Source organism: Pagrus pagrus (assembly GCF_965226575.1).
Source record: "Pagrus pagrus genome assembly, chromosome: 1".
Lineage (NCBI taxonomy): Eukaryota > Metazoa > Chordata > Actinopteri > Spariformes > Sparidae > Pagrus > Pagrus pagrus.
Window position 1 is genome coordinate 3,824,361 of NC_140185.1, and position 24,514 is coordinate 3,848,874.

General features: G+C 40.4%; 1 protein-coding gene across 4 annotated transcripts in view; it reads right to left on the reverse strand.

The window, feature by feature from the left end:
* dpy19l3 (dpy-19 like C-mannosyltransferase 3) overlaps positions 1 to 23,926 on the reverse strand; it is a 76,693-nt gene extending 52,767 nt beyond the window's left edge. For 2 of the 4 annotated variants that reach the window (XM_084349152.1, XM_084349151.1), the window contains exons 1-7: positions 23,760 to 23,926; positions 23,042 to 23,168; positions 21,903 to 22,030; positions 7,790 to 7,880; positions 1,935 to 2,056; positions 1,226 to 1,371; positions 1 to 124 (exon numbers count right to left, since the gene is read on the reverse strand). In XM_084349152.1, the coding sequence (XP_084205278.1) occupies positions 1 to 124; positions 1,226 to 1,371; positions 1,935 to 2,056; positions 7,790 to 7,880; positions 21,903 to 22,030; positions 23,042 to 23,159 (729 nt within the window). In that variant the 5' untranslated portion in view covers positions 23,160 to 23,168; positions 23,760 to 23,926. Of the gene's footprint in view, positions 125 to 1,225; positions 1,372 to 1,934; positions 2,057 to 7,789; positions 7,881 to 10,819; positions 11,055 to 21,902; positions 22,031 to 23,041; positions 23,169 to 23,759 lie in introns of those variants that run through there. The other 2 variants (XM_084349150.1, XM_084349149.1) reach the window with 2 other exon arrangements.
* Between the last annotated feature and the right edge of the window lie 588 nt (positions 23,927 to 24,514).

The window sequence follows — 24,514 nt, forward strand, 5'->3', positions numbered from 1 at the left end:
CTGCTGTAGGGCGGTGAGCTGAGGCCGTAGGTAACAGGTAATAGCCGTGACCTGCAGCGCTAGGAAGGGCAGAGACCAGTTCTCCCTGAGGGAGATGGTGAACTCCACACGAGTGGTATCTACCCTGATAGGAGGGAGAGAGGGAGCAGAGGAGGGGTGGAGAGATGGGTGGATGGTGGAAATCAGTTTTTAAAAATAATATCAATATGTCTTACTCACAACAACTTCCTGTGGTTTGTGTATTTATTGGAAAAAAAAAACCCAGAGGAATCAGTTTAGATCGGGCTCAAACTCTGTTTTCTGTGTGATCATGGCAGCTCTTTGTGTACATTTTGAAATGTTTAAAGTTGTAAAACTACACTCTGTGACCCTTCTTTTTATTGTTTACAGGGGTCACTACACAAACAGAGCCTTGCACTGATACAAAAGGAAAGCAGAGAAAATGCCAACAGGCTTTCTGAACTCATTTCAATTATCGCTACACACCAGGCAAACAAATAGGTCCAACCACTAACACACACTGAAGACAACTAGAGGGGTGTTCTTAACCACTAGATGCCCAGCACAACCAGACTGTTGGAGCAATAGGTCAATCTTTTCTGGGCAATATGCTTATTCCTTGTTTTATGATGCTGCTGCATCAGACCAGTCATCGCAATGTAAATTGCAAAGTCATGCACACTGTTTAAACTCACCAATACCAGTCATGTCTGGAACACTGGAAACAACACAAAACAACTAGACTGGCTCTGTCCAAAGAAAAACCTGGCACTCAACAACCTCTTTATTTGACTAGTCAATAGTACATTTCATTTATTTAAAAAACAGGACAGCAAAAAACGACAAGATGTTGTAACAATTACACCTGGAGCCATTTTACGTTGATTATTTCATTTTATTTTTTAAAAATCATTTAAAACATTGCTCAGAGATTGCTGCAACGCTGTTTTGCTGTGAAGCTCCAGAGATGTTTTGTGGAATACAATCTTCACCTGACCTTCCATTGGCATGGGGTGAGTAGATAATGACTGATTTGTAACTTATCCTTTAACTCAGTATTCAATCAGATGTCATCCAAAATAGGATAGCTAAATATTCGGCTGACTAATAGTAAAGGTTAATAACTCAGGTGTGTATGTGCCGGATCGATAGCCAGTATTAGTAAGAGTAGTAGTACCGTTAAATAATAACACCCATCCCAAATGAACATACAGTTATTACCCACCTGTTGAGGATGTACCAGACCCCAGTGAGCGTACCAGCCAGCCAGGAACCAGACAGGAGCCATGCTGTCAGGTACAGAGCGATCACGTACACAGCTTGTAGCGAGAACACTGTGTAAATGTAGAAATACACTGGCTCCAGATATGACTGGAACACACACACACACACACACACACACACACACACACACACACACACCCCATAAGTTTATTAGGCACTGCAAATGAACACTCAGAGAGTGACAGCGACTGACTGTGGCACTCAGGAATACTGTGGCATTTTCAAAGTTTGGTCTGATATTTTACTTCCTGGCATTCCTGTCACAGCAAGATCGCTGAGAAAGCTAAGCAGCTGTTTCTCTCTTAATTGATATGCCAATAGAGAAACCTTTTCCTCCAGTGTGACAAGTACAAGTGAGCCAAACACTGTCAGCTAAAGGAACAAAATGTAAAATGCCACAGCACCTCAAAATGCCTAACAGTCACTAATATGACTTCTTGGTGAATAACAATGACAAAAGAACAAAATATTGGAGTGTTACATTATTCACACATTTCTCACACAATGAGAAGGTCTAATTACACGGGCCTTGAAACGACGAGAAAAGTCAAACATACAGTCAATCATTCTGTGATAGTGGCAGTCATCACTCTAATCTCTTGTGTTTTATAAACCCATTGTAAGTAGCTGACAGCTGAGTGATGTGTTACCTGTATGGGCAACAATCTGTAGAGAATACTGAGGAAGACCTCTTGGTAGATATTCATTCGCTGTAGGAGATTTATGGTCCTCTTGGATTCTGTCAAGTTGTCATGGATCAAATCTGAGAGCCCTAGAAACACACACACACACACACACACACACACACACACACACACACTTTGAAAATGCCACCATTTCTTCACAGCTACATAGACTGAAAACAATTATTCTAGTCTTTGTGATAACCAGGGAGGCAGGGCTATGAATGTTTCTCAAAGCTCACTGCTAATTTACAGAGTATGGTGCTATTAAAGCACAATAACAGTGTTTGAAATTTCTGTCAACCTCTAAAACCACAGATTGTTCTGCTTGAATTCAAGCCTTTAATTGCTGAAAGCACAATGGATGTCTGAACCCATCAGTGCATTCAACCTTGGAAGCCCTCAAAACATCACTTGCTTTGCTGAATTTAAAAACTAAGTGCTGCTGTGCTTCCTTTTCTACAACACTTTCACACTAATAGCAGAGGAAAGCTTTGGCACAGCAAACACCGCAAAAGTCATTTACTGACTAAATCTATCATGAGACGAGCTGTATCAAGATCTGGGTTAGGTTTGGGGTTACGGTTACGGTTAGACATACTACCACTGCTAATCAATTTACAACGGGAAATCCTGTATGAGGACGACAAAGTTGTTCCAAAGAAGATTTAATGCTGCTGTTTGTAAAAGGGCCGCAACATTATTGGAATTGTAATATGGTCAAATTGCAGAAGCTGTAAGGTTTAGATAAAGGTAAAATGTGTGACAAAACAGCACTATAATGAAGTACTGTAGTGCTAAGGAAAAGGCCTGGCCTACAAATCTTCTGACAAAACATCCTCCAGATGTAAGAAAACATGTTTGTTTGGTCCAGACTCCAACAAATTTCACATCATCAAGATAACTAATTAACGGAATTATTAAAGTGAAAACTGTGATGCAAAAATGATCATTCCCACTAATTGTGAAACATATCACAGTATCTGTCGAAAAAAGTGCTATATAATCTTTTTTTTTTACATGCAGCCATAGTTTCACTGCATATTAACAATGGGTCATGACTGACTACTTACATGTGAGCGATGAACCTAAAGAGATATATCACCTGACTGCAGCTCCCCTCAGCTCTACAGAGTGTTTTGGCCTCTCACAGCGTGCCGTTTTGGTTTGATGATATGCAACCTCACTGTTTCTGCTCTCATCAGTGTTGGTTTAAGGTGTAAAAAACAGTGCTGTACACTACAGACATGCAAAGTTGGTGACAAGGTAGTGAACATAGTGGAGCTGCTTAAAGAGATGTTTTCCCCAGGTCGGTGGGGAGTACGACAGAACTGAAGGAAAGTAATTATTGGACTGACATCTGTCAAGTTGCCCAACATGGCTCCAATAGAATGCTAATGCTGCTTCATACCTGCTGGATGTGCCAAAAGGCAACTGTTTGCTAAAAATTTGGCAAAATATTGCTTTCTTTTCTGCCCCCAAGTGGGCAAAAAAAATTTCACTGAAATGTTGAAAATAATCACACTGGAGAAAATAATTGCGCCAAGCTACAGCAGGTAAGGTTGCTCAAAATCAGTGGTGGAGGTGAAGTATTCACATCCTTTACTTAAGTAAAAGTACTAATACCATACAACACCACTGTAGTAATACAAATCCCAGGTCTGCAGGTCTGTCAGATGTAACATAGGTGCTAGCTACTGTACAAACAAAAGTCATGACTTCATAACAATGTTATGTCTTGAAAATAAGCCAGTTTACACCTAAGCTGCAACCACGAGTGACCCAACAAAAGTGGAGTACAGTTACCACAAAGGTCACAAACTACAAGTTACTACACAAAAGAGTATTAATTACAGCCACACATCACAACGTGACCCAAGTGACCAAAACAAAAGCAGCCATCTCACGCAAAACCAAGTTTCATGTGCAAAGTATAAAACTAAAGGAAAGAAACTGCAGAGACACCCAAACTTTACCTGCCTACCGAGATGGCGAACTCACCTAGCTAGTCTTCAGTGGCTTGCCGAGGTCGAGGCGTCTTTAAACGCTGAACTCAGTGCATCACCGAAGACCAGGAATGTAGTCAACTGCAATACACTGAAGCATGCCCCCACTCAGGATTACCACCAAAAATAAGAAAGGCAAAATAAAAAAGTGGTAAATTTTGAACTTGCCCAGCAGCTATCTAGTCAGGGTACTCAGTCAAAAACACAACTTAACATTGAGCAACAATAACAAATAAGTTAAGACTAAAGGCCGCTAATACAGCCACAAAAACTGAACCACATTAACCTCACCTCATGGACATTTAGATACCGGACAAGCGCCCAATTGTTACGACCAGGGCCGAGGACAAACCCTGGCACAACATGTAAATGAGACTCCCCTCTTCCCATCCCTCAAGCACCACCAGCAGCAAAGCATTTTTAAAGGTTTTATTTTAAAACACATCTAGCACACAAACAGACTGGCTGAGAGAGGAGAGCCCCCAGGAACTGGGAAGGGCTGGCCTTTACACTTCTGGCTTTGAGGCAGGAACCAATCAGCTCCCTGGACAACCTACACTCACTCAATTAACCAAACACACCTGCAACCAATCACAGCCACACACGCACACACTCAGGTGACACAGAGGGACATTAAAGCACGGAGGCAATTACAGCATACAATAGAAATGTTTATACGACCTCTGGGGTCGTAACACAATATTTGATGCTTGTAATTGGTTGAGGTGGAGCTCATTTTTAACTATTTTGCAAGGAACTGCAACTAATGTGGCACCTTCACACTGCTTGTTTTGTTTAACAAATAATAAAAGAAAATATTAAAAATAAATTAACATTGTTAAAATAAATAGATAAGTAAATAAATAAAAAGATAAATAAATAAATCAAAGAAAAGGCATTCAACTCTCACAGTGGAGAATTTGATGCATGAACCACAAAATGTTTTATCAAAATAGTTGCCAATTAATTTTCTGTCAATCAACTCATTGCTTGTATAAACTGTTAGTTTAATTTATGTAAAACAAAACACATTTTGTAAGCTCCTCATATGTAAAGTAACTAGCAATTAAAGCTGATAAATGTAGTCCAGTGAAAGTAAGAATCTGAAACATAGAGGAGTAGAAGCTGAAAGTCACCTGAAAAGAACAAGTACCTCACATTTGCACTTATGTATAGCACTTGAGTAAATGTGCTTGGTTACTACATCCCATCTCTGGTCAAAGTTCAATCAGGATATCATTGTTCAGAATGTGATAGTTACAATTTCACCTTCATTTTCTCTTCCAAATAAGATTAGTTAAACTGCAGGGTTCGTTTAAAACCAGTTTAATTAACAGACTGTTGGTGTCTTTTTGCCTGTTACTTAAAATATGAAAAAGAAACACCAAACTTGGAATAAACCAAAATTATTCTTTGCCAATGGCATTATCATGCCATGCACAAAGACTGGTACTGACATTATGTGAGCTCAGTATCATTACTATGTATTTGGTTTGAAGGAAATAAAGTGTGACAACAAACTAGCAGCAGAGGGCTGAGGTTGTGCTGCAGGTTGGGATGTGTCAGCCTGATCACTGCTGTGTTCCTGATCCACGTAACACCGTAAAAACCATCAACAATAGTACACACTACCACCCCAACACACAATACACTCCACTTCATTCATTCATTTTCATACAGTCATCGTGCCTTTCCCACTATTCTTTCTACCTTTCATTTTAAATTCCTCCTCCTGTGCCTTTCTTAGCTCTTTCTTTCCTTATACCTTTCCTCTCATCCCTGCTTCTGTATTTCTCATTCTTGTTCTCCATTCATGTCTCCTTTCTTCCATCCTTGCTTACTTTCTCACACCTGACTTTTTCCTTTCCAACATCAATCTTTTATTGTCCCATTTCTTCCATTATGCCATCACTCTATCCTTCTTTCCATTATGCCATCACTCTATCCTTCCTTCCATCCCTACATTTTTCGCCTCCGTTCCTTAACATTAACACTTAAATCTATTGTAGTTTCAGCATATCAAGCTATTCACCAGCAACAGGAAAAGAAGTTGACTCAGACAGAAATGGAGGTCAGCCAGTTCCTCAACTGATTAGCCTTCAGCGCAATTATTTGCCTAAGAGGAAAATTAGGCCCGTTTCCAAATAGGAATTTTACATGATAATGGGAACAAAATAATTAGACTAATTTCCCTCAGACCAGACTGTGCGTCACGAGAAACTGTGGTGATTTGTTTGGTCTGGTTGGAAAAAAGAGGGAAAAGTTTCCGTCTCTCTGTAAGAGTAGATAGAGACAGCCATCTGGTGTCTCTAGCCATAACTGGCTATTTTGAGATATTATATAAAGACCATGTCTGAATAATTGTAATAGTCTCACAAAATAACTGTGATCAAAATATCCATGTGTATGTATATGTGCTGTTCATGCAGCATGAGGGCATACTTTCATTTTGTTGTGCAACCCAATGCTGTACCTTGATCCTTAAAAGAAATTACTGGATTGTGATGTTATCCTGCAATTGTCTGGTTGTTAACCCAAAGTGACCGTTACCCCAAGCTTTCAGTCCCCATATGGCACATATGCAGTTGACAATTGTAACAGTGACAAAATTTAACACTCAAAATCTTTAGTCATTTTTAAAAAATGGGTTGTTAATTTCAGACAAAGATTGGCAAAAGTCGCCCATCACCTCAGCCGGTACCCTCACTTTTGCTGGCTCAAAACGCAACTGTCACCACCACATTTTGTCAGCTGCAGCTGCTTCCTAATTACGCTAATGTTAGCTCCATCAGTCGGCTGAAAACACTGTCTCTGGCTGACTCTTTAATTATTCCAGCTGACTCGTTTTAAAACAAGAATCCTGTAAGAGAAAATGTGTTTGATAGATAGAGTAATGATATCCTGCTAAGACACTGGGGCTAAGGCTGCATGCCCCAGGCAAGAAAAGTCTCCTCAGCAGCTGATGATCATGTGGAAGAAAGAACATTTACAGAAATAAAGAAACAGCATTGTACTTGTATTGCAGTGTACAGCTAAGTAGTCCTATCATTATGTAAGTATGATTAAGAAAAATGTAAGATCAGAAGGCAGAATTTTTCAGCTTCAAAATCAACAACTTCAACTTGAAGGCCCCCTGAAGATCAGATTTCAGACTCAGAAAGTTGGACCTCATATTAAATCAGTCTTACACAAAGCACTGACCAACTTCTGTGGACATGTTGTTTCGGTGTTTGTATGCGCAAAAACACCACTGATGCATTGCTTAAGAGTTGGGCTTTCAGTGCAAGGTACACAAACAGCAACAAAGCAGGGAAAAAGCTTTATAACACATTCATGTTTACTAAAACTGCACTGACCTGACTTTAGTTGATTTTTATATTAATTATTAGGTACTGCATTATTTGGTTAGGCAGAATTTGCTTTTTAATTTTTTTTTTAAAAGACAATGTTTGGGGACAAAATTCACAGAAAAACTTGAAATAAAAATGCTTATGCAATTTTATACATCCGTAGTGTTGTCAAATAAATAAAAGCATGTTAATTGTGAAACTGGGATTTTTCCTCAGATGAATAAATACTGTCAATATCAATAACTGTTGCATCCCAATTTGCAGCTTAGGTTATGTCAGATAATACAACAGTTTACACTTACACCTTTCACTTTGGCTCTCGTGTTTTTGGTTTTGTGAAGGCTAGAAAATACACAATAAAATCAAATAAAATCAAGGATGACATAAATGGACTGGCTCTAAATTGAATTTAAGTTCAATATTGGTGTGATACATACAGAGAAATCATCATAAGCATAGTGCATACCTTCCTGTATGGACGGGGCCTGCAACATTTGCTTGAAGTATGAGTAGTATAGTCCACACTCTGTCCGAAAGGATATCTCCCGCTCCACTTCCTGAAAGTAGAAATGAGAATTTGGTTGGATGAAACCAAGCACTTCTGTTCTCTTTAATATGGAAAACAGCTATCCTGGCAAGACATGACAGAAACATGGAGGAAAGAGGCAAAGCAGCTAATACACTCGTAATCCTCAACAATAAGACAGGTAACGCGGTGTGTGTGTGTGTGTGTATGTGCTTGGAAGATGTCTACCCAGGAGATTTCCTGCTTGCCAAGCATGATTACTGTCCCACTGGGGCGTAAAAACAGAGAGCAAACAGTGAACAAGCAGCTGCAGAATATTAAATTGATCATCAATCTGTCAGATACAGTTTGTAGATAGTTCTTCCAGCTGTGCTTGACTAAATAGAAATTCTTTGACTATAGTGATATATAAATTGACACATTGGTTATGTGATTTAACTGAGGTAAGTCTGTCAAATTGTTTTTGTACTATTATTATTATTAGTATTAGTATTATTCCACAGATAAATGCAGTCAATCTGCATTTATCTGAGTGTTACTATTCTATTTTGATAGCTTTTTCCAGTGATTATGAATAATAGGAGACACTACAGGCAAAAACAACATTTTTCATGCACTTGTCAGCTATTTTGCTTCCATAGCATGTCGTCTTTCAGAATAGTGAAGAAAAAATGTTTAAAGTAATGCAGATGAATCATTATCTATTTAATTAGATATTGCCTCATTTGCATAATTGAACATACAATATCAGAACATTTTAAATACAAGAAATAATTGTCTTCATGTAAATAATCAACTGCGCAGGCTTCATGATGATATCTATTAGCTTATTATTTTCCCTTTTCAGCATCCATTGTCTAAAAAAAGTATGAATTATTAAAATACATACTTTGAAAGGCTGTTTTCTCAAGATGAGGGTTTCTTTCACGGACTGAGCCATAAATGTCCACTTCAGTCACACAAACACAAACCAAACCTTCCAGTTTTATTCCTATCTGTACTCTGAAGGTTTCTTCATATATCATTCATAGGCTGATTTATATAACATTGTTTTTACATAAAAGACATGGTGAAAATTGATTTTTTTAATGGCTGTGGCAGTATTTTGTGATTTATGGAGTGATAAAAAGAGATATTTAAAATTCCACCTGTAAAAAATGTGTCTCTAATACATCAACAAAATGGAACAAATGTTTTTTAACCTGGCTTTACCCAATTTTCTGATTTCTGTTCTGGAAATCTATGCAAACTAGTCAATTTTTAAATCAGATAAAATCTCAGTTTTATTTTCATAACTAATTTCCTTAATGTAAGTAATCAACTGGGGAAATTTCATGGTGATATCTTTTATCAAAAAAATAGAATTTATTCCCCTGTAGTGTCTCCCCTAGCTCATCCCACATAAAAAGAAAATAAAAACAAATTCATACACACAAAATGTTTTAGTCAACTCAAACTGTAACCACTGATATTTTGGCAGCCTGATTTTCATTTGCATTAAAACTTAAGCTATTGTACTGAAAAGGACAAAACCACCAGGAAGTGACATTCAAACATGCTCTGTATGTCAAATGCTCGACTTTTTCCACCAAAATTAGCGTGTGTACGCAGGTTTTTTAAACACAGATAAAACTGCAAATAATCAGCACTTCATTCCTTTCACATTGCCACTGGACGAGTTTGCCTCTCTGTTTTTTTCCTCTTGTATTTCCCATTCGTCATCACGATCGCACCGGAAAAAAGGGAAAAGTAGAAAAGCGGCAGATATTATATTTTATCAGACTACATCGAGAAAATGTTAAACTTGTTTCAATAATATTCTGGAATAAACACATTGTTTTTTCCGGAGCTGAAATCATCGATAACGTTGAGAGTTGCACATGCCCAGTGCTGATCAGGCAGCTGACAAAGCTCCGACCACAGAAAAGGAACAAACAACTGTCACTTTTTCAATGTTCAAGCGCTGCTTGACTGAGACAGACGGAAAGATATTAATAAGCCAACAGCCTTGACTTCACCACATGTCAAAGCATCTAGCCTGAAAAAGCAAATAAATGATATACTATATATGTAATAAAAAACCTGTGCCTACTGCAGGGTCAACTGACTCTTGCGTAAATCCCAGTAATATACACTCAGATTAGGGCTGGGCAATATAAAGATATTATATCATTACCGTGATATGACACTATATATTGTCTTAGATTTTGGATATCGTTAGATCGTGATAATGCATGCATGGTGTTTTTTCCTGCTTTTAAAGGCTGCATTACAGTGAAGTGTTCCACTCATACTTGTCTTTACTCACTTAGTCATTATATCTGCATTGCTGATGATTATCTATCTAAAATGTCATTGTGTTAATATTTTGTGAAACAACCAATTGTCATCAATGTTGTCGCAACAGAGACGGTATTTCAGTCTCCCAGTAGTAGCATTATTTAAGTGCTTTTGAGGAGATATAAATAGAGATATATATCGCATATCGAGATATAGCCTAAAAATATTGCGATATAATTTTCAGGCCATATTGCCCAGCCCCTACTCAGATTGTATATACATTGCACAGAAAAGTCAAATGTTAGCAGTTATTAGTGGGTTTTTTGACCAGTGTGAAAGGGGTATAACAATCACATGATAATGATGACAAATTTGCTGGGGGTTTTATAAAACCATTACTCAGAGTTCCACGTAAATGTGCCCATTGTTCTGTAAAACTGAACATGCATAAATGAATAAATATGGTTAATTCTAGAATAAATATGATTAATTCTGGCTTTACACGACCACAATTTGCCATTTCAGCTACAAGAATCTTGGTCTGTAAATGGACCGCTGAGGATTGTGTTAATGTGTTACTGACTGATCCCCTTGGAACACTTCCCACATGCTGCTACTGTGAGCGATAGCTTGTCTGCAATGTGCTTGGTTAATTAAAGGTTCAAATTAAAACAGTAACACAACTCCTACCGTGAGCTGAGCGAACCACAGCAGATTCTCGTGTATGGCGTTGACGCACCAGGCCTGAGACAGTGCCAGCAACCCTGCCAATAACAGCCCTGCTGCCATGGAGACACACTGTCGCCAAGGCCACCAGGGTAGTATGCCTGATCCGGAACTTTTACAGGATCTCCCAAGCAGAGAAACCCCCCATGTGTCCTTGTGTTGCGTGGCGTTAGACATTTCTGTCCCCCACACAATGCTACTGCAGCATCTTCTTTCAGCTGGTGTATTTTGTGTGTGGCCCAAATTATGTTCTAGCTTTCTCAGTTTAATTCTCCTACGAAGCTCCATTGCCTGAGAAGACGGAGATTATCAATAAATTCTTGGATCCTTTGATGAGCTGAATCCAGGTAGATAAACAGCATGCTCCTGGGTTGAGCTATAGAACTGATCCAAATCCATTACTGCAATAATGTAAATGCGGTGTGTTTTTCTTTTCTTGATGTCGGTCCAAATAAATTAGCTTTTTAATCGCTTCAACTTCCTTGCCAAAGGAAATATGCAAAAGCTTTCTCTGAGGGAATGAGCAGCTGATTTTCTTTCCAATCCTTCTTTTGAGTTAGCTCGAGGCAAAGCAAGCCTTGGCTTTTCACCAAGAACTCTGATGAGATGGCTAATCCTCAGTTTAAATTAAGGTCAAAGAGAATAGGCCTGGTTAACAAGTTCACACATTGCTCATTACCCTGAAAGCTAGTTCACTTCTCAGAAGGCACCGATCCTCTTCTCTCCGTCTCTCTCTGTTACCATTTCCTCTTCATGGGTCTTTGAAAAACTCCCATCTCTGTGATACGGTGCTTGAAGTATCCAGGCACGGGTCTGTCCAGCATCAGAATTGCTTTGTCTTCCCTCTGCTTTAAGTCTTTCACAGCCTAAACGCACACCAACCTCTGCCTCTCCCGAACTCCAACAGAGACTTCAAAACTAAAAGCAATCTTTCTCGACAAGCCAGCAACTACGTGTGAGGAGAAAAGGCAACATAAGGCACAGTGAGTCTGTGAACAACTGGATGGGCTGGAGATAAGTGGAGCAGCCAGAGGGAGGGAAAGAAAAGAGAGTTGACTACTGGTGACCTCTTGTCTATAAAAACACGCATACACACAAGAAAAGAATAAGAGGGGGTGGGGATGGGGAGCTATGAGGAGAACATGTTGGAACATCATTCGGAAAATGCGTGGAACATTTGTCAGAGGGTTTGTGGATCTGGAACCGGCGTCAAGCTGTGAGCACATGTCTGAAATAAACTCCATGAGGCAACTGTCTCACTGCATACGCAACAGTGGTGATAATAAGCATTCTAAGGTGTGAGAGAGACTGAGAGAAAGAGCGAGGGAGCGAGAAGAACTCGATGATAAACCCTCCAGACTCTATAACCTCGAGCTAACACTGACACTACGTTGGTTGAGGAAACCACATGCAGGATTATTAAAACCAGTCTCCTTTCTGTTAAACAAGAGCTTCTCCACTGACTGCCAACACTCTGATAGCATCAGTCATGCAGGGTCAGGTCAGGCAAAGTAAGTAAACAAGAGCGCAAAGTACCAACATCAAGCAGGCAGGACTCCCAATCGCACAAATTACTTTGCAGCCTGTTTCACGGCCCTTTCCGTCCTACTTGACCTGGACAAACTTTAGCGAGCGTGTGTGTGTGTTTGTGTGTGTGTGTATGTGTGTGTGTGTGTGTGTGTGTATGTGTGTGTGTGAGAGAGAGAGAGAGAGAGAGAGAGAGAGAGAGACAGTAAGCGGAAGAGTGAAAGTGAGACAGAGAGGGAGAGCGAGAGACGGTGGATCTCTAAGGACAGGAAACTAAATACATCATCTCATCCGGCTGTTGGAGCAGCAGCAAGCAGTTCAATGTAAGGTCAGACTGCAGCATCAGCCGGCATAGACACAAGCGTCTGAAAGGTGTGTTTGCTGTGATTCACACCATTTGTTCCGGCTTGTAAAAGTGTAACAGGTAAATTAAAACAGAGTGCAAGCATTTGCTAACAACAGTTTCCATAAGTGTTCCTGAGCCCATGTAGTAATAACCTTTATACAATCATGTGTTTGACAAAGTGGCAAACCTCGCCCATCTTTTCTTGCAAATGACACACCCCCCACACGCCCCTTTCATATCCAATCATGATACTATCACCTGTTACCTATAAACCTGTTAACCTGTGGAACGTTTCAAACAGGTGATTTTTGAGCATTCTACAGCTTTCCCAGTCTTTTGTTGCCCCGTCCCACCTTGTCTGAAACATGTTGCTCTAATTCATAATGAGCAGATATTGTATTTACATAAATACATATATATATTTATGTCACTTCTTAGCCTCTTTGCAATCGCTCATTGTAAATGTCAATATAGCAGAAAACACAATACAGCTGTTGTAATTAAGCTGTAATTTAAGTTTATTTTGTCAGACAACTTTGCAATCATACAATAGTGATTTGATCCACATCTCAGTGCAGCAGGATAGGAATTACTGTAACAGTTAGCAATCATGAGCCAAAAAAAATCACTACTTCTTGCCCATTCACTTGAAAACAACAATATTCAGAAGTCAGCTGTATTAAACAATGAGAGCAGAAGGGGACTGAAGAGAGGTCTCACTCGCTGAGAAAAAACAAAAAAACAGGGGACTGTGTTGGTTGGGGTTCTACAATTACTATAACCACAAATTTGATGGGCAAACACAGCCCCTTTGCCGGAAAACGGCAAAATTTGAGTTAGACTCAAACTTTTTTGCCACATAATCCTGCATTTTGCTATTGGAGCCCTTTGTGTCAGCACCCCAGCTGAGTCAAAGCAGAGACCTCATTGAAATGAATGAGCGAGCTGAACTAAAGTCCGTCTGAACACAGCCTGAGGTCCGGGTCAACGGAAATCAATTTATACCATACGGCCGCACTGGAAGGTGGAGTGAAAAGTCAGCCTTCAGTGAGAGGGGTGAGACTTGGTACTATCTTACATGTGGATAATGGCACAAGTTTTCAAACAGTCTCTCCTGGAAGACATTCATGCTGTTAGTATCATTTATTCATATGTGAGCGAGGGAGAGAGAGAGATGTTGAAATGGCTGACTTTCTCACCTCCACACCTGGCCAAGTACTGTGTGAAGTTGTTGTCAGCTTGTTGGCTTCAGAAAGTTGTCTGACACAGCCTCTCTCATCCTTTGAGCACATAAATAACCATACACTACCCATACTATAACATTTACAGCCGACAACGACCCTCATACTGTACTCACATTATAGTAAAACTTACAACACACACATAGCAATGCATACTATATATAATATACGGTATAGTATTTGTGGGCGTGTCAGCTATTCAACAGCCTGGATGCCTGCAGAAAAAAAAACTGTTACAGAGACAGCTGGTGTGAGACTTGATGCTTTGGTAACAGCTCTTACATGGAAGGAGCGAGAAGAGTCCACGAGCAGGATGGTAAGTCCTAATGATGTTATGGGCTTTCTTTTTACAGCGAGTGTAATAATAGCAGTAATAGAGTTACTGTGATTCTGTGCCAGAAATTTTAGCTGCTGTCTTTACAGTCCCTTTTAGGTTTTTGTAGTTCAGCAGCCTGACTGTACAGAACTGTACTGTGATGCAGCCTGCCAACATTCTTTCACTGGTGAAAATATAGCCACCGCTGTGTCTTCTATAGGATGTCCTTGCTTTGGAGGGACCATGTGAATGTGTCTTTAATGTGTGTAGCCAGAGATTTAAAACTGACAACAATTTCCACAGATGACCTATCGATGGAAATAGCAGTTCAAGTCCCTCTGGTCTTCCTAAAGACAACACTTATTTCTTTTGTTTTATTTAAGGTAAGACAGATTGTTGTCATGACAACACAGGGCTAGTTCTCCTACCTCACTCCTATAGGCCCTCTTGTCACAGTCCAATCAGATGTCATCAGCAAATTTTATTTGAAGGAAATCCTTATTAAGAATCTTTTATATCTAACTTTGACCAATACCTTGAAAAGAAAATCAATATTTGATAGCGTGTTCTACACCAGGGGGAAAACAGACACAACACCAGGGCATATAATTTTCCATTTTTATTAAAAGATATATAAAGATATGTAAAGATATATATAAATATATTTAACAAGGCTTGTATAGTGTGTGTTAAGTACGACAGCATCTAGATTAATACTTCTGACCAAAGTCAGTGGAGTGTGAGCAGCGGGTCTACGTGGGCACTGCAGCACTGCATGTGTCAACTTGTTGTCGGAGAGAAGAGAGAGAAAAGTGAAACCTCTGAAACCTATCGACATGTATCGTTATGTTTAGATATATTTTTGACAACACTAGTGTGGTCCCACGTTGTTTCAAATGAAAACAGCATTTTCAGATTCAACCAGCTCCGTGTGAGTCTTTAATAGCATTAACAGACGGAAAAATTTCACACACACACGCACACCCACATATGTGTGCAATGTGCGATGATGTCAGCCACTTATGAGAAAACATTTCAGGGAAATGTTTGCCAGGCCTGTAAAGTGACTTCCATTTATTATGAATGAAAGCATCTGTCTGCCTCTTCCCTTCACACACACATACGGTAACAGAGAAAACGAGCATAGGACCACAAACTGTGTCCGTACGGATTCCACTCAATTAACCGGATGTGCTGCTTTGTCTCTCTGTGACAAAAACTCATCCATTACCCTGTGCAGATTGCCTCTATGTGGGTCAAGACACAATGCACATTTGCATGAGGAACAGATGAGGCACCTGGCTGGCACTGCGAGTTACAGATGAGACAAATTCTGAGCAGAAGATTTTTCAGGGCCTGTTTTATTCCATTCCTCACCCTCTCTTCTGTTCTGCACAAAAAGGAGAGTCCATTCTGCGATGAGAGTAATGCTTTGACAAAATGTCGACCAGTATGTGCAGATGAAACTCTGCTGTCTAGTTTAGGGATTCATGAGTCCCTATGAGCATAGAGCAACTCCCACCAAACTGGAAAACTTTCTAGCAGATTCAGAAAAATCTGAAGTCCAGTGGTACATCTTCAGTCTCTTGCTCTCTTTAAAGCAATATTATGTAGGAATTGGTATAGAGCGTCACATGCCAACTACATAAAACACTATGTTTTTTCTTGAAAAAGTATGTCTTATTAAGCAAGCATGTTTCGGAAATTTTTGAAATGCGGCAATCAAAATTTGCAGAAGCATTGCGCACAAAGGTAATGCCAAGCAGCCGTAACATGAACAAGAGACGATATCAACTGGCTGTAAAATGCAGTAACAGGAGACATAGAAGACATAGAACTCAGCAAGCCAGCTTATATTACCTACTATTCAAGAGCAACAAGTCCAGCTTAGCATTCTGTCTGCAGGCTTTTATTTAGCAAAGCAACTAAAAGCCAGTGGTGTTCTGGCCCTGGACCTCATTTCCCAGCAGTCCAAAGTTACTCTGGTAGCGAGTCAGCTAGCAGAGCTAACTTGCAACTATAGTATGAGGCAGTTACGAGTTGCTTTCAGGAAACTCTGTAAATCACAGCACATTTGAGGTTGAGCAGCAGGAGGACATCAGAGGGAAAACCAGAAAACAGTTTCTCCATAAAATATGATCCAGTTTCAACAAAGTCAGTGTTAGCTGGTGCTGTGTGCGACGTAGTGCTGTAAAGTGCTACAAAATAAGTTAAAGGGGGGCAGAGTGGCTGAGACAACAGTCTATTCACTTTGTTACAAGTCACTGCAACATTCAGATTATTATATTTTAAGATGTTGTGTCAGGTACATGGGCTACATAATGTTGCTTTAATATCCATTATTACATGTAGGTAGCTTAATTAGCTAACTAGATAGATAACGTTTTTGCTTTGATTTATCATTCTGAAGTAAATACTGATTGCACAGTGTAATGGCTGTAGAAAAATGACACCATCCCCACAGAGACTGGTTTCCTATAGACCTCACTATGCCGTTCGGCTTGCCACCAGACTTGATGTTTCCTGCAAAAACATAAACTGTTGGAGTTTGTGGAGCAGTGTTACAGGGCACAACATTATCAGCAGTCACCATGCTGTAAAAACATTCAAGTGGCTGGTAGACTTGCCTCACTCACCAGCCAAAAGAGAATGATAATCTATTTAAACAAATTTGAACATTCACCAGCCATTTTGCCGTTGGATAAAACAATTAATTTTGCACCCTGAATGTCACACTATTTTTTTTTATCCAAAAGGATGGAACATGTGCTTTGTTTGTCCTGTGTTACAAGTTTTACATGTTTTCACAGTAAAGGCAAACAGCTCAGTCAGTCACAATCAATTAGATATGTGTGATTCAGTGTTTAATTTCAGGTGACACAGGAGAAGAGCAGCAGTTCAAATTAGACGTTTTATTTTTAATAGATATTGATTGACCTGTGCTTTGCTTTGACTGATGCTCCAAAGTCTTCAGACTTCTATATGAAAGTGGTTGAAAACTCTATTTACACAATACATAAAGATGTTGTGTTAGTTCAAGAGATAATAATTGAATATACTGAGCATAATAAAAGATATTTAAGTTAACATTAAAAAGTCATGTTAGTTTAATAAATAATTCAGTATGCCGAACATGACTAGATTATTTTCAGTAATCATGATATTATTATGCTTACACATGTTTGTCATGTTAATCCAACAGACTTTTCTTTTCAGTGCAGGCCATTAGTGGCAGCTATATCGCTAATGCTGTCTTTGCGACAGTAGCGCCAATGGTAATAACATAGCGAAACACTAGAAGGATGGAATTTGAAAAGTTGTGTGTTTCTGCTTTGAATTACATTTCTGATTTTAAACACTACAAAAACATCCCCTGTAGAGCTATTTGATCATGGAAGTATGGAAGTAAAGGGGTTCTGATATGGTTAGGCATATGTACAGTATAATCGATGCACGATAACAGGAAATTTTAGCTATCATTTCATGTCTATGCAGATAATTGAATTATTAGTGATAATTCCTCACATGTCTTATAAATACAACCAAAGTCGCCATTCAGCAGCCATCTTGGCAACAAGTTAGTTTGGGCTAACAAGACCAGGCACCTATCAGAGAGCCAGAACTTCACTTTCAATGGTTCATAATAACATGTATGTACAGAATTGTCATTCAGATCTGATAAAACCCACTTAAATACCCTTTTTCCCCACCGGTTATACTTCTACTATGCATGTGCAAGGTTTCACAACCTTCACAACAAGTGCTGTGATGTGACGCTATCAGCGCGTCCTGCTAATGCTAGTGTTATTCTCTTTCCACTCAGTTATCTATAAACGTCAGTGCACATGGCATAATGCACATTCTTAGAAGAGTACTAAGGTTTACGATGCAGATGGCAAATTTTAGGATATCAAGACTGAAACGGCACAACATGAAACCTAATCAGGACAGACAAAGTAACCTGCAACCCCCCACCCTGTTGACTTATACATCTACCAGAACAGATTACTTTTACTGCACTGCTAAAGGAGGCAAAAACAACTACAAGCAAGAGTTCATTTACATCGTGCCCTAGTTATAACTCTGACAGACCGATCTGTTCTACCATGTAAACCAGACCAAAAGCTGCTATGTACATCTCAGTTTGAACTAGAGTGTTGGTGAGTCTTTGGAAGGGGGATTTAAATTACGTCACATCTGGCAGTGCACAATGTTCTGTTGCTGTACAACACTGAAATACTGTGTAACCACCAGTCGCTGTGGTGTTTCAAGACCTCATGTGGTTAATTTAACAGGCCTAAAAACAATCCTGTGCAGTGCATGGAAAAACTATCATCCCACTTCAGGATGAAGTGTTTATGACGTGTTTGCATACCATTTCGGAGAGAAAACTGGATGAGAGGATGTGTCTGGTGGGACTTATGTTGATGCTACATGTCCTCCCGAGATACACAGATAAATGTGTTTGGAATTTCTTTGCTTTTAAATGTTAAAACCTGGAGGTATTTTCCATCTGCAAATACTCACATCTGTGATGTAGTTCATGAATCGTATACTTGTATGTCAAATCCTTAGGTAACCTCCATATAAAAGTGTCAGATACATCAATCTGGCCATTTCTACTGCTTCTTAACAAGGGCCTCATAAAAGAGATAAAAGAGTTTATGTGCCGACAACCTTCCCAGATCTTCTTCCAGGAAATACAGAGGGTTAAATTGCCAGGGAGACATACTAAACCGCTATGTCATCTGTGCTCTATGGTATGTGATCAGTGGAAAAACGGCTTAGCAACAAGTCATCACATTATTACTTACCATAACTATTTTGTAACATGTATCAGTTGCTAACATTTACAACTATTTGAAACAACAACACTAATGTGCTCCGTTCTGGTAACAAAAAGTCACAAAATTCTGTTCAAAAGTCTGCCAATTTCATTACACTGCTCAAGGATAATCTTACATATAATAGCTTGGGAACACAATCTCCAACCCAATCATAATTGCTAGTGTTTGCTTGTAAATTGGAAATTAAAAAACATATATTGAGTCTTGGTTTTCTCTAGGGCTGTGTCTGATACCGATAAGACAACATTGAGCATCTGCTGATACTGATATCAATCCAATACAGCCTTTCCCCCTCTCTTAAACAACAAAGCTATAGATAATACATCTGTATGGAAGCACTTTGCTTAACCTAGCCATTTAAAAACATGCTTAAACTGTAGAAGAAATGTTCTACTTCCCCAAAGGCAGAAATACATAGACAACATCATGGATCAGTTTTGCAGTAGTGCTGCTTCTTGTTATTTTGACTTTGACTTGATGTTTTCAAACATTCAAAATGAATTTCCAAGTTCAACTTGAATGTAGTTGTGAGTATTTATGATAAAAGGTATTATAATCCCAGTGTAAAACACGAAATATAACTCAACACAGTGTAGCCTATACCTTAAAGAAATAGCAAAAACAACTCGCAGTTTTCTCCTGTGTGTGAGCCATGAAACTGCTCAGCATGCAGCACTGCTTTTTCAAAGTAAAATTTGAATCTATTCACTGTGCTGTCAGACTTAGTGATGACATTGGACACACGTCTGAGCTCCAGATGTCAGTTGTGAAGCTAACATTATCAACGTTTTCCAAACATTTTGAAATTAACATGCACACTTGTGCCGTTTCTCCATCACATCTGCCGGCCTGGCTCTACACGGTTTGACTCAGCGTGGCCGGGGTTTTGCATGTCCACCACAACTGGGCTACCTGCTCGAAGGTGTGTTTTAAACCAATGTCGCTCTTGTCCCAATCCCTGCAGTACTATTGAAGAATCACCGCTAACAAAGAGGCTCTGCTAAGTCAGTTACCAACAAGATTTATTTCCTATAACTTCTTCACGATAAAAGCCCCCCATTACTTAGTCATTTAAAAGCTTTTATTATGAAGCAGCATTTGTTTGTTCACAATGAACCAAGCAGCCCAGGCATAAAGCAGCACCAGTGTGTCAATTCATACAGCACGCCGGCACTGCGGATCCGAAAAAAGCATGGCGGTACACATCATGACATTGACATGTGTGGTTTTTGTAGCGTGTTTCCCCCTGGGTCCTCCTGTCAATGTAAACATGTATCGGCCAACTGTTTATAATCATATGGATGCAGTTATAATGTGTTGTGATTGAGATCCTGACCCACCATGCATCCTGGAAAGTTATGTTTTTCGCTCTATACTACAAAATTACCATCAGTAAACAACAGACCCTGGCCGCCTGGCTCTGCTGCCGGGAACAGACGCTGTAGGACAGACAGGAGGACAGACAGGAGGACAGACAGGAGGACAGAGGCTTTTCCACGTATAACTGCAATATTTTTTTTCCTCATGTAAGTTGCCAAAAACACTACCAGTTACCACATTGCTGTTGTTTGGTCCTGTAATGTTGCTTTGTGGGTCATTTCTCTTTCATTTGATGAGTGAAGGACCAGTTTAGCTGTCAGACTGTGAACACCATCAGACTGACACACCCCTGAGCCGCGCCTCCGGCTTTTCCATTCACATAGACGCCGGCTTGCCTCAGCTCTGATTCTACCTCCGGAGGCGCATCAGAGCTGCAGCGAAAATGTCCCATCTCTCCGCATTTGAACCTTTCACACAGACGGCAATGCGGAGAAAAAGGGCTGTGTGAATGGGGCTAGTAAAACACAGCAGATGTTTGAAAGTACAAATGAGAAGAGAGAAACTAAAGAGATTCAGTTAGAAGCTACAAAAGTACTGAGAGCTGAATACACTGACTTAAAAACGTCTTTCTCTCAGGTTTCCTGCACAGACATGAGTTTAGTATTGATTTCAGGGGGAAAGGGTGCTTGTTATGGGTTGGCCGCAGCCGCGAGTCGTCATCGTGGCCCGCTTGGAGGCAGGGTGGGCCTGGCTTGGTCCCACTCCAGATTACGTCCATCGCGGGCGTAGCTCGGCTCAACTCGGTGACGTAAAACTGGTGATGGAAAAGCGAGTCAGCGCGGCTCGGTTTGACTCGGCACGGCCAGAAGTGCTAGTGGAAGAACGGATGACAGTCTCACTCTAGTTCGCTCCAGCTAGTCACATGACACATGCTACTCTCTTTACGGCATGTCACACATAGTTTAGGCTAATAAATCGGATCAGATTTTACATTTTCCCCTCTCAGATATTCACTCCAGTGATTTTGGCCAATATCGGACCGATACCGATTACCTGAAATGTAATATATTCATTGTATTAGAAAACAACACCAATCAGATTTAGTTGCTGGGTCCAATATATCTAATATTTTGTGATGGGTCAGATTATTACTAATTGAAACATCCAACATTTACTTTAGTCTCTCATTCAAACTCTGACTGAAAGATGTTGAGCAGTGCTTGAACAGAGACAAATGGAAAAATATTATAAGCCAGCAGCTTACCCAGTTGTTGTGTTTCCAGCTGATCGGCGCTGGACCCAATGAATACTGATGACTACTGCAGAGTCATTTGAAGCAGGAGTGCATGCCAATTATACCCATTGCAATTAAAGACAAATCCCAGATGTTAGTGAGTGTGAGTGGGTTTTTTGTCCAGTGTGAAAGGGTATAAGAGTGAAGGGCCTTTACCTTAATATTGGAGAACCACAGGTCGTTTTCATGTAGTGTGGCCATGTAGATACAGCACAGCAGGCCCAGACCAACAGACACAGACCAACCAACCGATGTCCAGATTATTGCCCCCCATGACCAATCACCTGCAAGATAACACCATTAATTTTTTGCATATGTTTTTTGGGCAGCAGAAATTTTGCGATTTCACAGTAGAAAAAATACAGGTGTGAATAATAAAATAAATAATGGCTTAATTCCACACAACTGCTTCAGTTTCAGGGTCCCAACACTGCTCATGCTGACTCAGGGTTGGAACTAATGGCTTCGACGTGTTGTCCGACCACATCAGACATCAAAAAGGGTTTGTTCTGTACAGCTAGACTGTAGGGTGAAGTGAAAAGTCCACCATAGGGAGGGGTGAGACTCAACATCATGTAAATATGGGGATGGCAGCACACATTTACTGGAGGGCATTCATAGTGTCGCACTTGTTTACGTGAAAAGTGAGAGAAATGGTTGTGTTAAGAAGGAAAAAGAGCCAGAAGTAGAGGTACTATTTCCTTTCTCACTTCTGGACAGGTGGCCAATCACTGCATGGGATGTCTCACTCTGAGTGTGAATATTGGATTGTCGTTTAAAGAAGGATAGAGAAATGGTTGGAATTATTCAATATTGTCATATGAAAAAATTTATATCGTACAAGCCTACAACCATTAGATCAAGGGGAAAGTAATTTCCCCAAACTGGCTTGGGTGCTGCACCTTATAATGGCAGGGGGAAAAACTGTACACTATTAATGTCATCGATTCCAATCATTTAAATCTCTGAAAAGCCAAGAAGCTTACAAAACTTCAGGTCAGTTACCTAATATCTTCTAAGGGTGCAATACAAGCTGAACATGACTGCATGTGTATTGGAACAATAAGTGTAAGAGTTGTGGAAATAATGTGGCACTTAAAACCCCACTGAGAGCTTCCCTCCCCATTCACACACACAGCAGGTCAGAGGTCAGGGTCAGCGATGCTTCAGCAAGGTGGATGGCTGCCAACCATGCTCACCCCTCGGCCAAAGGGCGCGTTGTGCAGTCACTGAGCCACGCTGCTGCTGGCCCCAAATCGATGTGTGAAAATCAGCTGGGTGGACAGTTCACTCACCGTGCAAGATCTTCTCTGGATGATGATCGGTGCAACAGTTGGACTGCTGGGACTGAAACTCTGCACCGAGGGGGGGCTCCTTCCCCCTGCTGCCCTTCCTCTGACGCAGGGCTGTCATGTTGAAACACTACAACAAAATGAGCAGTGGGGGGTTCTGATTAGCCACACATTACTGATTAAGGCACGAGCAGATATCATGTGTCCTCAACTGACAGACAGCGTGTGTATTAGTGTGATCTGAACCAACGCAAACAACGAGCTGCACCACTGTTTGTTTTCCTTCACTGTCTGCAGCCTTTCATTCAAACACTGATACATGGGGTGGACGGGCCTGTGCACAGTGGCATTTCCTGCTCACGTCCACGCCAGAACAACGTGAAACATCACATCCCATCTATCGACACCGACAGCAAACACATCACTGGCAAACTACACTAATCCTACCGCATTTAAGCCGGATGATACGCTACAAGTCGCTCATAAAATATCATCAGGGATATTAGTAGTGGTGCGAATAGAGAGGCACAGAATAGCTTAAAGTACGACATGCAGGTTTAAAGTCCTGTTGTGCAGCACGGACACACTTCTACAGCCGTATTATAATGATGTGCATTCTGCATAAAGGCGCAGTCCCGTTATGGACGCCAGCTTTTCTTTCTGTCTTGACAGCAACAAAGACGAACACGGTTTGAGCCGACGGTACATTTATAAGCCTCACCCTCCTGGTCTGCCTGGTAGGATGGTCCGACAGCACTCCTCCTCTACCTCCCTCTCTCTCTCTCTCTCTCTCTCTCTCTCTACCTCTCTCGCTCTTTCATTCTTCTCTCCTCTTTTTTTCGCTGCTGTTATAATTCATCAGCTGCTTCTTACCGCCGCACTGGGTTCAACCACGGTACAATACCGGAACACAAGAGAGCCTGCCTTCAAAATAAAAGCGTAAGAACGACACTTTTAAAAGAAGACACGCGTTTTAAAGGAGACATGCGCTGCAGGAGACAGAAATAATCTCGCTACTGCGCCTCCAGCCAGCAGGGACTAGCCTTTAGAGTATGACAAATGTTGCTTATCTGTATTTTTTTTTTTTTTTTAATTGTTATTATTAGCTCTTATCTTGCACTATCGTGAATGTAAAAATTGTTTTTAACATTTTGAAAGAGGAGCCGAAGGTGGGAGGGCGTAGCCTAATAATGGTGTGATAATATCCACAAAATAAGTCTGCTATCAGTTCTTCACATCATTTCGACTCAAAGGTGGGCCAGGTACGTGGGAATAGGCAAAACTGAAAAAAATAAAATAAAATAGGAGCAGGGTTTTAGGGAGAGATTCACTCTTTTCTCTTGTCCGTCTCTCCCTTGTGTGAATGTTGTCCTTCTCTCTCTCTGCCTCTGCCTGTTTGTTCTTTTCCTATCTGTAGCCTATGTTTGTTAGTGTTGTATGTCCTCCTCCAGTGGAGAAAAGGTCATCAGCCCCCAG